The following is a 17,027-nucleotide window of genomic DNA, read 5'->3' on the forward strand; positions in this document are numbered from 1 at the left end:
TTTAGAAGTCACTGCCTTAGAAACCTGGCAAGCATATTAATGGCCGACACATGTTAGTTTTGCTATTTTCCACACCAGAAAAGAGTATAACTTAATGTGGTGGGAAAATAGATGAGAAGCAGTTATTAAAGATTCTAGGATGTGAGAGAAACAGAAAATCTCTGGAGGTCCAAATACGGAGCCCTGTCCCTCATGAAGAAAAGGCTGTCAACTGTACAAAAGAATGAGGGTAAGCAGCTTTCCCCTTAATGCTTCCTGAATACACTGGAAACCTCAGAGAATGATTAATACAAAGTGTCATCAACAGTGGGCCTCTTCTCATTTCACTTAGTTCTTCCTCAGTTACAAAATCAGTTTGTATGGGTAAATTATTTATTTTGTGAAGCTATTTAACATTTGAATTTCTCAAGTATTATATATAGAATTAGGACATGGGAAAAACGCCCTTTTAAATGAATTTTTAGTGATAAAGGCTCAATTATTTAATCTAAAATAACGATAAGCATACTGGTAGTATCTTAGGGACTTCTGTTTAGAACATTTCCTATTTTATTTTTATATATTATACAAAATAAAGAAAAACAGAAGAGTCAGTAGCATTTAATAAGAATAAATCATCTGATAGGCGCACAAAGACAGTTATTATTTTTAAACACCAGAAATTTAAGATGGTAAAAGTATTTACTTCCTCAAACGTTATGTTCAGAATAAGGAAGAGCTAGTAATTAGCATAAAATATATTGCTCCATACAAATCTACTAAAACAAAATTACAATAATACAATTCTTAAAGCCAGGGCAAAATGTATTATATTTGAGAAAAGGATGGGCTGCTTGAAATGAGTTAAACATTCATAGATGTTTAAAGATTTGCAGGAAGTAGTTTTTCTTCTATAAAAACCAATAAACCAGTATTTTAATCCTGTCCTTTCTACACTATAAGCTCATTATTGCTTACTTTAATATTAAAAATATACACATACCCACAGAGTACACTCATTTTAAAAAGAAACTTACCCGATGAACCAAATCCACTAAGGGCAGAGCCTATAGCAGCACCCAAAGAGCTACTGCTTCCAAAGCCAAGAGATGTACTTCCAGGTTGGCCAGGTCCGTGAGAAAATAAAGAACTGCTCTGGGAGCTATTAGTCAAAGAAGTGCTCCCGTAAAATGAATTAGACTGCAGATTAGTGCTTGGCTGCTGTTGCTGCTGCTGCTGCGGTGGCTGAGTGCCAATTGGCCGAAACAGACCATTTGTGCTGCCTGTAAGAGTATTTGCAGTTCCTCCAGCTGCTGCTGCCGCTGCTGCAAAGTAAATTTCAGATACTTCTTAAAACTACTCAGAAAAAGGATTGCTTTTAAAATATCTCAAACACCACCAGAAAAATATTATCCCTGAAAATGTCAGTTACACTTACCAGCTTGTGCTGCTGCTGAACTAATTAAAACAGGTGTTGGAGCCATTAATCGAACTGGAGCTCCAAGGCCAGTTCTTGCTCCAGGGCCAACCACTAAGGCACCAGTCTGATCATAATAGGCAGTTGGAGCTAGTACTTGATAGCCTAGATAATATTAAAATAAATGTTTACTAATGAAAACATTTATTGTAGAAAACATGCATATTTTCCCCTGAATTTGTGTTTTAATCAACTAGAAAACACAGCTATTATATACTATTTATATAAAACCCTTAGTTACTATTATTCCAAACTAGACAGTGAAGTTTACCTCTTAGCAGTCTTTCCTCATCTGAACCACAGAACAGAAAATAATTTTTTTACCAATTCTCCCAAGGATGATACATAACAAGCATCACTGTAGATGCACAGGAGAGAAGTTAACTACATATAGTGGATAGTTTAAGTTAATAGGGCTTAGTTCACTCCCAGAACTCAGAGAAAGGTGCCTTATATAATAACAAGGGCTCAGCCCCAACAGTGACAACCACTTGAAAAAAGGTACTGCCAACCTCCAATACTTTTACATTTAAATACTAAGACCACTAAGACCAACACTTTCAAATGCAAAGGTTGTTTTTAATTAGATACAGTAATTTTGACTGTTTTATAAGTAGTTTTATTATAATGAACATGAATTAGGAGGACCAGCAAAGGAAGAGATGCACAGGGCAAAATCGAGGAGGTGACACAGAGCTTCCAAGCCCTTTCCTCAATGAATGAACTCCTCATCAAGTGATAAATTGGAGAAGAATATTAGATAGCCAACAGGAGGGGTCAGCTAGGATATTATACAACTCTAAAAGTTCAGGAGAGAGGTCCAGGCTGGAGTTATAAATCTGGGAGTTATCAACATAAAGATAATATTTAAAGCTGTAAGATGAAATCACCAAGAAAATAAAAGAGGTCTATGGATTGAGGGTACTTTACATTAAGAGGCTGGAGAGAAGAAGAACCAGGGAAGAGACCTGGAAGGAATAGCCAGCAGGAAAGAAGAAAAAAAATTAAACAATGTGGTTTCCTGAAGGGCAAGTAAAAAAGAATTTCAATTTTGAGGAGTTTTGCCGGGAAAAAAGGGGGAAGAGGATTGAGAGTAATTTTTTTCTTAACCAGAAAATGTACTTACTTTACTAGCAAAACACGATACTTTTTGCTTAAAAATTTGTTATTGTGAAATAAAACAGAGTCAAAAGTAGTGTTAATGACTGTAACACAAAATAGAACCACTATCCAAGTCAAGAAATAGAAATTGCCCAGTAACCCACCCCTCCTATGTCCCTGGCTCTACCACAATTGTCTCTTTCCCTTTGAGTTACGCACTGTTTTATTATCTACAGCAATGACTTGGTTTAGATTATTTTGAAATTTTTATGTATGATTCATCCAAGTGGTTGTTTATAGATCTTCCTAATTTCCATTATTGTATAGCACTTCATTGGATGGACACCAAAATGGATTTATTCATTCAACATTTACACAGTTCCCAGTTTGGGGCTACTGTCAACAGTACTACTATAAACATTTTTATAACATGTATCCTGAAGCGTATGCGTACATATTTCTCGGACATAAATACCTATAGTAGTTGACACCCTGAGTCAGAATATGCATATTATTTTCAACTTCGGTAAATTATGTCAAGCTACTTCCAAAGTGGCTGTGCAATTTTACACTGTCACCACCTTGGTATTAGAGTTTCCACTGCTCCATGATTTTATTAATACTCCATGTTGTCAGACTTTTTAAATTTGGCCAATCTGGGTGACTTGGCTTTGGCAGGCTTCACGGATACCATCCTCTGCGGGTCCTGCCTGGAGACCCTGCCCTCTTCTCGTCTACCAGCTTCACCACCCTGAACTCCCCAAGGGCCTATACTTCCCAGTCGTGTGCCTGACTGGGCCAAGCCGGACTGCCTGGGCATAGACCTTGGCCACGGCATCCCTTGTCAAGAAGAAAGCCGTGGATGATATAATAAAAGAACAGGATTGAGAGTTACCAGGTACACAGAGGGCTATAAACAGAGATGGAGCAACACAGAAAATGGCCAAAATTGGTAATAAAGAAGCTTGCAGTTTTAGCCAAACAGCTTGTACAACTACAGAAACAGAAAACACAAACTTCTGCTGTAAGTTTGAAAGTTACTTCTATGTCCACACAAACAAGTGAAGAATTCCCAGATGAAGACGGCTGGCACAATGCCTGCTACAGCCAAGAAAGCGCAGGCAATTAACAAATGGATCCACAAGAGACATTACAACAATGCAGAACTGCCAGTAGGAAAACAAAGAAATGACCAAAGAAATGATCAATGACACACCCGATGACTTCTTTGATGGCTCTGCTGAAGAAGAAAGCCAAGATACTGTGGATCAAATTCTTGATGAAATTGGAATTGAAATCTCTGGAAATATGGCCAAAGTGCTGTGAGCTGCCAGCAGCTCACCATCAGCCTCTAAAGGCTACAACCTCGGATGAAGAGAACTGACCGACTCAAAGCGTTAGATTAGTCAAAAAAGCGGTAAACATTGTGTTTACGATAATTTAGTTATAACTATAAACCAGGCATATTGCCAATTTCTTTTACAAAACACATTTATTTTGCAAATATGAAGACTGTAAGTGACCAGGTGTTTCCTAACCACGGCTATTTTGACTCTCTCGCCAAAGAATGAAAGCGATGCAAACCGGGAATGCTCTGGATTGGATTAGATCTGTTCAGGAGGACGATGCGTAATTGGCTGACTTTTCTGCACGGCACAGAGAAATTTCCATTCCTTACTTATTGTAGTTTATGTTCTAAATCTTTTTACACTGAATACAATAAACTTGTTAAATTCCACTAGGCACCAACCTAAAGAGTCTTGTAAAAATATTAAGTGTATCATTAATTCCTTCTCTGTGGCTTGTCCTTTGTAAGCAGTATGTGTTATGACCATAGGCAATTTAGCTGCCAAATTATTTTCAAATGATTAACAAGAAGAGTGCTATTTAAACATCTGTCTTAAACAAAAACTGTCAAGCTTTTCTTTGCTTTTTTTTTCTTTTGGGAGGACATTCTAGCTGATATGTTTATTACCTTTCAAAATGTGCTTGGCAACTGCCTTAAATAGCAAACAAATTGCGCACACCTTTAAATTATTTTAACTGACAAAAAAAGTACATTTTTAACTAAAATTGAGGCCTTTTACAAAAATTATCCAGGCTGTCTTTTATAAACCTTATAAGTGTGAATTGAATGTATTAGCAAAAACAGACATTGAATTATTAACATTTTGTAGTACTAAAATATTTTGGTCTTTCTTCCAAGAAGTGAGATTTGTTCCATGTGATTATAATTTAATTCCTGCTTAATTTTGAAGTGTATTAATATGTATACTGAACCCTCTAAATTGAAACCATTGTCAATTAAGTAACAATACTATGACAATACTCCAGCTAAATTTTAAAGCATCAGCACTTTTCTCTTGATAAACTACAACTTGGTGAGAAATTAATGCCTAAATATGTGCTAATGTCTTAGCAGTATTTTTAAAAGTAAACATTGTTTTATTTAACATATGTATAGAAAGTGAGAAGAACTGAAGTAGATTATAGAGATATAATTTAGAACTAGGTTATTTTTAAAAAAAATCCTTACTGGAGTATATGTTTTCCATTGATTTTAGAGAAAGAAGGGGAGAGAAACATCAATGTGAGAGAAACATCGATAGGGTCCCTCCTGCACATGCCCCAACCGGGAATGGAACCTGAAACCTTTTGGTGTTTAGGACAATGCTTCAACTAATTGAGCCACCTGGCCAAGGAAAGTTAGTTTTGAAAAAAAAAAGAAAAATAATGTTGTAATATATGGGTTCTGGCACATTCCACCATAAAAACCCTGGAGGTGGTTACATAGGTGTAACCAAGTTAATTTGGGATGATGGACATTTTTGGATTAATACTGATAATATATTTTAGAACTAGTATACATGATGTTAAAAGATAAGGTTCTATTATTAGTAGTATTAAATACATTTACCCTGAACATTGATGGGTCAAAAGACTTTACTAGATTACAGAATGTTAACCCAGATCTTGTTTTGATTCTTGGATGTACACAGTAATGCCAACTAACTTTATTTACTTTCTTGTTTACATGTGGGGCTTTTGTTTTTAAAAATTATTTTTAAGAAATCCCAATAAAGATTTATTGCTATTATGCTTTTATTGGGGGGGGGGGCAATCTGGAAGATACGCAGAAATGTTTTGTTGTGGCTTTGATATTCTTTCCTCATAACTAAAAAGCATTTTTTCATATGCTAATTGGGCATTTTGATTTCCTCTCAGGAAAGGCCTGTTCAACTCTCTTTCACCCATTTTTCTATTGGGCTTTTTCTTATTGATTTATAATTCTTTATGTAAGAAGCATCCAAGTCTTTCACTGTTTTAATAAAATTTGAGTATTTTCTTCTATTTCTAGCCCCTTTACGGCACTTCTGAGGTATTATGGTCAAATTTATTATTTCCTCTAACACAGTTTCCTATATTACCTTCTAATAGCTTTAAGATTCCACTTTTCACATATAGGTCTAAAATCCAAATGGAACTGATTTTTGAACACAGGTTACAGCAGGTGTTCAACTTCATTGTTTCCCAAACAACCAACCAATAAACAGGTGGGGATCTGTGTGCGCTGGAGAGCCCACTAAAGTTATACGCAAATTTTCTACTGGGAAGGTGGTCAGGCCCCTAACCTCTCCTGTGTTCAACTAGCTGTGTTTCATCTTATTTGTAAAATGAGTCACTCTTTCTTTGTACTGTTTTCTTTGCTATTAATTATAATGGTGTCCATTCCTTTTGGGAGCTCTCTTCTGTTGCATTGGTCTGTTTGTGTCTCCCATGCGGTAACTTAACTGCAGCTTTAGAGTAAATCTTACTCTAAAATAAGTCAGAACAGAGTAAGTCCTTCTACTTATTTTTTTCAAGAATGTTTTGGCTAATTTTGACCCTATGTGTTTTCATTAAATTTTATTATGAGCTGTCAAAATACTACAGAAAGAAGCTGTTAGAAGTTTTGATTGAGAATGTACTGAAACAAAAAGTTAATGTGGTGAGAACTGACATGTTCAAAATACTTAGCTGTCCAATGGTATCTGTTCATTTAGGTGTCTTTTAATGTCTAAACAAAGCTATTTCCCACAGAAATCAAACACGTTTTTTGTTAGATTCATTCCTAGGTATCTGCTAGTACTGTAATTATCCTTAAAATCTTTCATTTTCAAACATCATGCTGTTGGTTAACAAGGTTTTTAAATTAATTTTTTATATACAAAAACTTTAACAAAAACATATTGATTCTAATATTTACCTTCAGTAAGAAAGGTGGGAAAGCCAGAAGTAAAATACCACACAAGTGATAGTAGAGATGAGCTGCAGAGTTGGACATAGTTTAATAAGGTAAAATACAATGAAGAACTGAGAAAAGTAAGGATAGAAGAAAGGTTGTACTTTGCAGTTGTCACCGAGTTAATATTAGAGTTACTGTAAAGGAATCTTAAAAGGAGTGTAGGGGAGAATGTAAATTTTGACAACTAGTCTAAGAGGGGAACACAATAAAGAGAAAGCTTTTTAGGAATGAAGAGGCAGCTTAATTAACACAGTGGCTGTGGGGAAGGAGATGGCAGAGGGAAAAAGACTGAAGATACAAGACTGAAAAACAACAGATGGCACATGGGATCAAGCAGAAGGACTGAGTCTATAACCAGGTATGCTACAAGGACCAGTGATCTGGTAGATGAGAGCTAAAGAAGGCTAAGAGGTAGAAAAGTTAAGGTCTGTTAAAAGACGAAAAACCTTAACTTTCCCGTTACCTCTTATTAGCACATTAAGCTGTATATTTATATCAGAATTTGAATAACGAAAGTGAGAATTATTTCATCGTAGTCCTGGGCAGAATGAGGTAAAGAAGGCATTAGAGAAAGTTTTAGAGTGAAGAAATCACGTGAACAGTCAACAAGTCACTGGATATACAAACACTAATTCTAGTCAGACCCTTTTTATGAGAATAGATTTTACATTTATACTTGTAAAGGGACTAAATGTTGTGGCCCAGAAGGCTAGGTAAAATAATCTGTTTTTTCCCTGAAGTTGTATCTGTTTTTAATTTTATTATCACTCTAAAGACAGTTAATTGTTTTGGGACACACATATAGATCATCCCCCCAAAATGTATATATACACTATAATTATAAAGGCAGTGTTTATTAAAATACATTTCATTTTTAAAACTGAGCTATCAGCTGTTGAAGTGTGTATACATTTTTTGGGGATACCCTGTAGTATAAAGGTGGATTGCTTTTAGGGTCACCAACATAAGAGTTTGCTGTTGAACAAAACAAAACGAAAAAAGCAGTAAAGAGCTCTTTCATAGAATGGAAAACAGTACATATAAATTTTGAGAAAATCAAGTCTGATAAAAAGTAACAGCAAAATACCTTGAGTTTTTTAGTAAATAAGAAAATGAGTGGAATATGAGGAAATGAAGCAAAGGCATTTGCAATAACAGACCCAGAACCAAGAGCCTAAAAAGGTTAGCAAGAGTTACAGGCCATAGCAAACACAGAGGCCAGAGCACTCTCTTCAATCAAGGTCCTACTCAGAATCTATTAAGGCAGGAGACTGTTGTACTCCATGACTCTTCTCCCTTTTCTCCCTGTAGCAAAAATCCGAGAGAGAAACCCAGAGTAATCTTAGCCGTGGCTTTCATGAACTCCTAGCTCAGTTCTTTATAGCTGTCTCCATGGTTCTAGGACAGGGGCTTCTGTGAAGTATACGTAGCTGGGTAAAAAAGAAAATAATAAGAACGCCCCATTCCATTATCATTTGTACTTCCGGTACAGCATATTAACACCTCTTTATCTAGTGGCTGAGACAAGATGATAAAGCCAGACCTTAGAATTTCAGAGAACAAAATGAATGCAATTGGTATAGAAATTCTCAAAACCACACACACAAGTACTTAGCAGCACTTAACACACAAAAGAAACCTTCAATCAGGATTTTTTCCCAATACATTAAACATATTTCCTAAATGATCTGAATAGGAAATTTAACTACATTACAATTAAATGGACAATGAAACTCACCTTTCATTAATAAGTAATCTATATAGTTGTAGGAGTAACTAGTCATATACTAAAAGTAAAAAAATAGGATACTTAAAAGAAAAAATAAGTCTTCAGGAGGGGACTGAATGAAGAAGTAAAATATAAAGTGATGCATTCATTATCTATTGATATTCAAAAGTAGTTTCCAGATCTCCCTTTAAAAACATAACAAGTGCTGCTTTCATAGGCCTAAGAAAAATTCCATTATTAAAGCAGTAATTTTGTATCCAGTTTTATAAATATCTGCTTAACAAAAAGAAATATTTTGTTAAGCCCTTTCTAAAAGTTGTACTGTGGCAATGAGCAGAAATTAAAAAATTTTTCTCTGTATTACGCTTTCACAAGGACATTAGACACTTGCTACTGGGTTATAAATATCAGTAGTTTAAAAATTATAAATAGGCTAAACAAGACTGCAAAATGTTCAAAGTGAAAAATGACGCCAACTTCTCAAATTAACCAAAGAACAATTCTTATAAGGCAGGAATGGCATACAAGTTTTTGTCTCACATGTCAACTCTAACCATTTGGTTTTATCTCTTGAGGAACTGCATTGAGAATGCTGGGCTCTGCTAAGCTGGAAAGATGCTATAGTTTATACCATAAAAGAGAAAATAATGGCCCTGGCCAGATAGCTCAGTTGGTTAGAAAGTTGTTCTGATACACCAATGTTTTGGGTTTGAACCCAGGTCAGGGCACATATGAGAATCAACCAATGAATGCATAAGTAAGTGGAACAAAACAGTGTTTCTCTCTCTCGTCCCGCCCCCCCCCCCAATCAATTTAAAAAAAGAGAGAAATGGCTGTGCTGAAAATTCTAATACATATTTTCCATCCCTGTCATTAAGTCTCATAAACAGTATTAATTTCGACTCTTGGCATCTGAATTGTAAATAATTTATTGCAAGGTAGGCAAGATTTTAAGGAGATTTCTCTTAATGTTTTCACTCTTCAGTGTGATATTTAATATTTAAATCTATTCAAATGCTCAGGTTGTGGGCTCAAACCCAGGTAGGGGGCATGCAGGAGGCAGTTGATCGATGTTTCTCCCTCTCTCTCCCTGTAAAAATCAATTAAAAAATAATATCTATTTAAATTTCTACGATTAACCAACTATATACCTGGCATGCCAGTAGCAAGACCCTGACCAAAAGCCAAAGTTGGATTTGCTGCTGCAAGTGATTCTGCTTGTTGCCCTTGCTGGCCCTGATTGGGAGTAAGAGGGCGCTGACCTGTTCCAGCACGAAGAACCTACAAAGGACAAATGATTTCCTTAAAAATGAAATTATCAAGTAACAGATACATAAATTGATCTTGGACAACTTTGTATATATCACACAAAGCCTTTGAATAGTCTTTGAACATATTTACATGGAATGAAATGTCAATTTAGCATGAAATAATACAAAATACTTAACATCAAAAACACAATCACTGACTCCCGACAACTAGAACAATCTATTTATTAAGCAACATGGAGGTTCTAGGTCTTTTGGAAAAATTATTTCTGGTACTTATGCTCTAGCAAAATCTTTGCTGAAGACAAAAAATTTAATTTAGGTATCTTATTCTTTAAGGCTGAAAACTGAAACACAGTAAGTTTGAGGAAATAAAGTATCCTTCACTTAGTCTGTTGTGAGACTGCAGTAGAGTAAAAACTGCAAACTGAACCAAGTTTTTAGAATTCAGCAGCTTTCTGAGTAAAAGCTGCTTCTTAGGGTAAAACTTTAGGGTGAGCCAATGAACACAAGATTACATCAAAACAAGGTGAAAACTCTGAGGGCTGGTCAAGTTTTACTACTCTGCAATAAGTAGTTGTTGTAGTGATTATACACAACCATAATACACATTAATTTCACAGAGATAAATATTTAAGTAATTCAGGATAAAGGGAATTCACTGAAAGTCCATCCTATAAGTAAGCATCACACATAGGTGTATTATTCAGGTAGTGGCATATTTTTGTTTGCCTAAAAAAGGTAAAAAGTTTAGATTGAAAAATAATTTAAATGATGCTGTTGCATCTGTAAGGATTGAGCCTAAAAACAGCGTAGAAAGAACATCAATATAGTATTAAACTATATTTAAGAAAATTTAGAATAAAATTTAACTGGCAAGTAAATAACACTACTTTTCATTAAGCTGCTTCTTTGGTATATGTTGAATCTGACAGCCAGAAATATGGTATTTATCAATAGCTTTTACATTTACCAAAATGTTCCAGGAAATTAAAAAAAATTTTTTTGTGATAAACATTTTGTTTGAAGAAATTAAATCTAACCTTTAGTGAAAATATTTCATCTTTTCGTGCTTAAAAATATGAAGTACCCAGTAATCTTCTTTTTCTGGTCAGAAATATATTAAGTAAATATTTAAAATAGTAATTTAAATATCCAGAAGAAAACTGAAAAAAATTGAAGTGACAATTACTTGGATAGGAACATTATTAGCACAGTTTAAGAACTGAAAAGAAAATTTAAAATCGCTAGAGATTTCAACAGAAATGTAAAAATGAAATACAATCAAATCTTTAAATTCATATAATATGGATCAGAAAAAAAATCATGTAATCCAGACTTATGTACCAACTGTACAGGTGTGGGCAAAAGTAGGTCTACAGTTGTTCATATGGAAAAAGACATGCAGGTTATGATTATTACAACAGTTTTATTAACTGTCACATGGCACAGTAAACTTACTTTTGCCCACCACATATATGCATATTACATACTGAAGAAAATAAAGAGAAAAGACATGGATCTTGAACACAAAGAGCTCACACAATTTCAAAGACACTTCAGGTATTAACGGAATGAAGGCAAGCCTATACCTGCTGCTGTCCAGGCTGAGCTTGAGATGCAGCTTGCTGATTTGCTGTGTTGTTTGCCGCAGCTGCAGCTTGCTGTTGAAATAAATTGGCTGGATACACCCCCCACGGAACACCATAATACTGAGGTGGAACCACTGCTGGACCTAAACCCCACACCCCATGCAATAAAAAAAAAAAAAGAAGAGGGTAAGGTCACTACATTTTATAGATAAATGAGGTCAATCATCACTAGATCATAAAAGGGGACAGTACATAAAGACTTAGAGCAGATGTCCTTATAGTTCTGTACCTATTTATACCTACTATATTTACTTTTCCCTATTCTATTAGGGAGAAAGTCTCATTAAGGTATTAATTATTAAGACAGTGAATATTCAGAAACAGCAGCAGTGGCCTTAATGGAGAGATGTGAAGCTAAACTTTAGGAGGACCAGTGAACCCTAGCCAATTTGGCTCAGTGGTCAGAGCATCGACCCATGGATTGAAGGGTCCCAGGTTTGATTCCGGCAAAGGGCACATACCTCGGTTGCAGGCTTGGCCCTGGTCGGGGCACAAGCAGGAGGCAACTACTCGATGTGTCTCTCTCACATCGATGTTTCTCTCTCTCTCTTCCACTCTCTCTGAAAAAGCAATGGAAAAATATCCTCTGCTTAGGATTAAAAAAATAGTAATAATAAGAGGATCAATGAATTGACAGGACACTTAACTATCCAACAGTTACTGAATGCCAGTTTATGGGTTTGGTACTGACACACACAGATAATCAGAAAACAGATACCGCAGAACTGTAAGATTCTCTATACTCAATTCACTTCTCTTAAAAAATATTTTCTGGCCCGGCTGGGCATGGCTCAGCAGTTGAGAATCGACCTAGGATCCAGGAGATCGGGGTTCGATTCCCGGTCAGGGCACATGCCCGGGTTGCAGGCTCGATCCCCAGCAGGGGGGCTTGCAGGAAGCAGCCGATCAATGACTCTCATCATTGATGTTTCTCTCTCTCCTTTCCTCTCTCTGAAATTAATAAAGACATATTTAAAATTAAAAAAACCCACGAACTTTCTGACTATTATTGAATTACAAAAATAAACTAAACACTCATCTTTTGATTTGCAACCTGTAACATAAAACTAGGGGACATTCTGGTACCAAGCTTGCCACAACTATACTTTAATTGCAAACCCTGAAATAAACTTAGTCACAATTCTTATAAGGCAACTAAAAAAAATCCCACAAAAACAAATGAAACATCAGTGTTTATGTGGTTAGAAAAATGGGACCAGTGAGTCAAAGCAAGAACTAGTTAATATAAGCATAGAGGAACATAGATACAAGAAAGCAAACTAAGAAAAACAGAGTTGTTCTTACTCTATTTTACTTAATTCAAGACAATGTTTGATTCCTGGAAAGTAGCATCATGTACAACAAGCCCACCATTAAACTAATAAACAAGACGTCATGATTCCTGACTGATAAAACAAACATGTCCTAAAATTCCACTGATAGGGAACTATTTATTGTATCTAATTTGTAGATTTTTTAAAAGTCAAACGCTTGGTTTCATTTTGTTTTGGAAGAAAATAAAGTCCAGAATAATTCACTGAATCACAAAAATGAAAAGCTTTAAAAAGTACATATTTCTAAAGATAGTTTAAGCACAATCTATAATGAGCACTGTTAGAACAGTGAAAAGGATCTATGCAGGAAAGATACAATCAAACAAAACAAGAATCAGATATCTACTGAGAACCTCTCTGTCCAAAACAGCACCCAGAAGCCATTAACAGCTATTAATAGCTTGTGGCTATTTAATAATTAAAAGTTGGATAGCCTGAATTGAGATGTGTTGTAAATATATAATATACATGGATTCTGAACAGTTAGCATAAAAAAGGGAAAAATATCTTAATAATTTAAAAATCTTGATTATATATTAAAATGATACTATTTTAGATATGTTGGACTAAATCAAACATATCATTGGAATTAATTTAATCTTTTTTTAAATTTCTATAATGTAGCTACAAGAAAAATTTTAATTATATTATCTGGCTCACATTATATTTCTGCTGGATAGCACTGGTCTTAGAAAGCCAAAGCCCAGAGGTCATCTCAAAACTAATGACATCTTAAAGTCGCTTCTTTCAGTTCCATAGGTTAACGATTTTCTGTATGAATGATATACCAGCACTTTACACACTAACATCCAGTTAAATGGCACCAAGGAAGCTCACATGCTTATGGAATCATATACATATATATACCAAATACTGAATGTGGCAGATTAGTTTCAGTATGCAAACTAAGATATTAAAGAAGAATATGAAGTTAACATTTTTTCACTTCTTAAACTCCTGAGTATTAAACTCCCCAAGTTCCTAGGCAAAGACTGTTCTTACTACAGTGAACACACTCCTGTGACTGCCATCATCCTGTTCCTGCCTTGATGACCAACATAAACCACGCCTACGACAAACTCATCTCTATCTTTATAACCAATTCAACCTAAAACACCCCCCCCACCCTATCGAAGATCAGCCAATTGCTTTATTCAGTAAGACTGCCTGACCAGCACACTTAAATAAACAATAAACACAGCTTCTGTTTAAAAAATTTCCCCCCAGCTTTATTGTGATACAAATGACATGTTGGTGTTTATTTCATTTGAGTGGTGGTTTCAGGGTTTGACAGTTTTTAGGAAGTTCTTCCTAACTTCACCTCATCTTTTGTTCCCCAGCTTGCTTACAAATTTTAACACTGCTAAATAAACTTTACGATTACATACTCATACTCTCAAGATTGCAGAAGCACTTTACCATACACTCTCCCTGACCTGGGTATTTACAATACTTAACCCAGTTTATTTTTTGAGAAGTAACATTACTTTGCATTGTCTCTATGCGTAATGGGATTGGTCACAAGAATGAAGATTTGTTTGGCAATGTAAGATTTCTGAAACTAAAAAACTAAAAGGTAAGCCAATTATGTATAGGAGGAAAATTATCAGGCTTGTTTCTCCTGTAGCGTTCCAGTTGAAAAATTAACTCTGGAAACTTTAGCTCATTCTGTATTAAATGTTTCACAGTTTTTCCGAGGAACTTCAAATTGCCCAAAGAGACCAAAATAAAGCTTATACCAAGATTAAAACTAAATCCATAATAAGCAACCAGGATGAATAAATTACCTGCTAATGTTGCTGCTGCAGCCAATCCTGCTGCAGTATATGGATCAGTCCCTGGAGGAGCAGCACTAATAATATACGGATTTGGCACAAATGCAGCTGGAGCAAGGCCTGCTGAGAATACACCAGCTGTATTTAAAAAGGGGGAGAAATAATGAAAGAAAATGTAAAGTATGATTTTCTTTATTAGGTAAAAACATTTCTATTCTGAATTTGGGGTGGAGGAGGAGAGTGTACATAATAGTTTAAATTCTCACTGACTATAAGGTTCTTCATTTATGAAGCAGGTATCTTATAGGATAATAAGTGTGATACTAATTAGAAAATGACTGTACAGTACTAGCACATAACCGGCACACAGTAACTGTTCAGAACTAGAACTACTACTGTTTGATAGCAGTTTTTGATTCAATATTTCCTGAGCCATACTATGAGTTAGGGATTCAAGAGCGAAGAAGACAGATATGATCTGCCCTGACAAATTCATCTAGTGAGAAAAACAAACAAGAAACTGGCAATTAGAATATAGTGTAAGTGCTATGGGCATAGAGAGGAGGGGCCTCAAACAAGCTTTGGAAGGGGTAGGTAGGACGGAGTGGGGTTGTAGTGTATAAGATAAAACTGGAGCCCTGGCAGGTATGGCTCAGTTGGTTGAGCGTTGTCCTGTGCACCAAAAGACTGCCAGTTTGATTCCCGGTCAGGGTATGTACCCAGGTTGTGGGTTCGATCCCCAGTTGGGGTACATGTGGGAGGCAACCAATCAATGTTTTTCTCTCACAGAGATGTTTCTCTAAAATCAATACAAATGTATTAACCCCCCCCCCCCCCAACAAAACAACTGGAGCTATAATAAGAACAAAGATCCATAAAGAACTTACTGGACTTTACCGTGAAAGCAATAGTAGTACAATCAAGTCTTAAGCAGAAGAATAAACCTAAGCCCAGTTCTGAGTCTAATATATGCCAGTAATGATTCAGTAAAGGCGAAGAAAAAATTTTAAAATATTCATTTGCAGTACTTAATAGAGAGAAGAAATTGCTGGTATTGAGGAATCACTGTGTTGATCTTTTACCATAAGCTACTAAAATATTACTTTAAAAATGTGCTGTTGGAATTGCCTCTTCTGGAAAGTAACTCAGAGGTGGAAGGTAAAGAAATAATGAAAAAGAATGTGTTTAAAGTTAAAGGAACTGAAAAAGGTTCAAGTTTAAAGAATACTTAAGGGGAGGAACATGGGTGTAAAAGTAACTTGCTTTTTTGTTATTATTTTTTACTTTTTCCTGTTAGTTCATAAAATTTTATTTGGAGTCTGCTTTCTGTCTATTCTAGAGCTCCAACTGGCTTCGAAAGGCAAATAACTGTACCCCCTACTTTACTGGTATGGCAATGTTATCTTTTTTCTTCACTAAATTTGAACATAAAGGTAAACAATCTTAATGAAGAAAATATTTTTTAATTTTTTCTTGGTATTTCTATTTTTAAACCACTTTAAACATTCTGACTTGATAACGGACACAAATAATTACACTGGAATTTCCAAGTGTTTGCCTCTCTCAACTTCGCATTATGTGCTGACAGCTTTCACTGATTTATATATTATTATTTAACCAAGGATACAAATAATCATCAGAAAGAGTTCTTCCCTAGTAAATCTCTACTCCTGGCATTTAACCTATTAATCTTTGCTCTCAATGAGGTATTTCAAAAAGTAATGAAATAACACCATTCAGTAAAACAAAACATCTAAATACCTAGCACAGGATTTAACAGTCTAATCAAAATGGTAACTTACAAAGACTCACCTATATGCGGCTGCTGAGCTGCGGCTAATGCATATTGCTGCTGTTGAGCTGCAGTTAACTGCTGAACTGTTAGTGCATTAGTCCTTTGAAAGAGCTATTAAGAAAAATATTTAATACAAAGATTAGTCTCAAAGCATTACATTTCTATTTAGAAAACTGGGAATAGAGTATTTTAAACACTTAGTTAAATCACTTTCTCAACTATAAGAACATTTATTCAACAAAACATTTAACTCTTCAAGATCACTCCTTTATTCACATCAACGCTTTATGGCACTTCAGCCAACACCAGCACACAGTTAAGAGGAGTTTCTTTAAAGGAGCATGCTTACCTGCTGCTGGGAATTGTAGTCAAAAAGGCCTACAGTAGCTCCTGAAGAGTCCATTGGTACCTGATTACCAGGATAATCAAACTGTAAGGAATCCAGACCAACTTGTTCCATGGCATCCAGATTCTGAGTTTCAGGATTTGAAAATTCTTCAACAAGTGGTTTATTAGCTGTAGGATTAGGAAGAGGACCCAATCCTTCTGGGGGATTAGTATTGGGGCCCAGGCGCTCAACTACTTCAGTTGGAGAGGCTTGACGACTTCCAGGAGTACGACTACAGAAAGAA

At 35.5% G+C, this 17,027-nt stretch overlaps 1 protein-coding gene and 1 pseudogene across 14 annotated transcripts in view; one reads left to right on the forward strand and one right to left on the reverse strand.

Annotated features, from left to right (window-relative positions):
- PUM2 (pumilio RNA binding family member 2) overlaps positions 1–17,027 on the reverse strand; it is a 76,427-nt gene that overhangs the window by 26,229 nt on the left and 33,171 nt on the right. For all 13 annotated transcript variants that reach the window (XM_081156342.1, XM_081156347.1, XM_081156341.1 and 10 more), the window contains 7 exons: positions 16,745–17,015; positions 16,413–16,506; positions 14,613–14,738; positions 11,432–11,574; positions 9,723–9,852; positions 1,418–1,561; positions 1,017–1,304 (listed from right to left, as the gene is read on the reverse strand). In XM_081156342.1, the coding sequence (XP_081012468.1) occupies positions 1,017–1,304; positions 1,418–1,561; positions 9,723–9,852; positions 11,432–11,574; positions 14,613–14,738; positions 16,413–16,506; positions 16,745–17,015 (1,196 nt within the window). The remainder of the gene's footprint in view (positions 1–1,016; positions 1,305–1,417; positions 1,562–9,722; positions 9,853–11,431; positions 11,575–14,612; positions 14,739–16,412; positions 16,507–16,744; positions 17,016–17,027) is intronic.
- Positions 2,468–4,490, forward strand: LOC308566406 (charged multivesicular body protein 2b pseudogene; annotated as a pseudogene). Its single transcript has 2 exons — positions 2,468–2,488; positions 3,380–4,490. The product of its transcript is annotated as a charged multivesicular body protein 2b pseudogene (transcript).

The sequence above is a fragment of the Miniopterus schreibersii genome, assembly GCF_964146895.1.
Source record: "Miniopterus schreibersii genome assembly, chromosome: 13".
NCBI classification, from domain to species: Eukaryota; Metazoa; Chordata; class Mammalia; order Chiroptera; family Miniopteridae; genus Miniopterus; species Miniopterus schreibersii.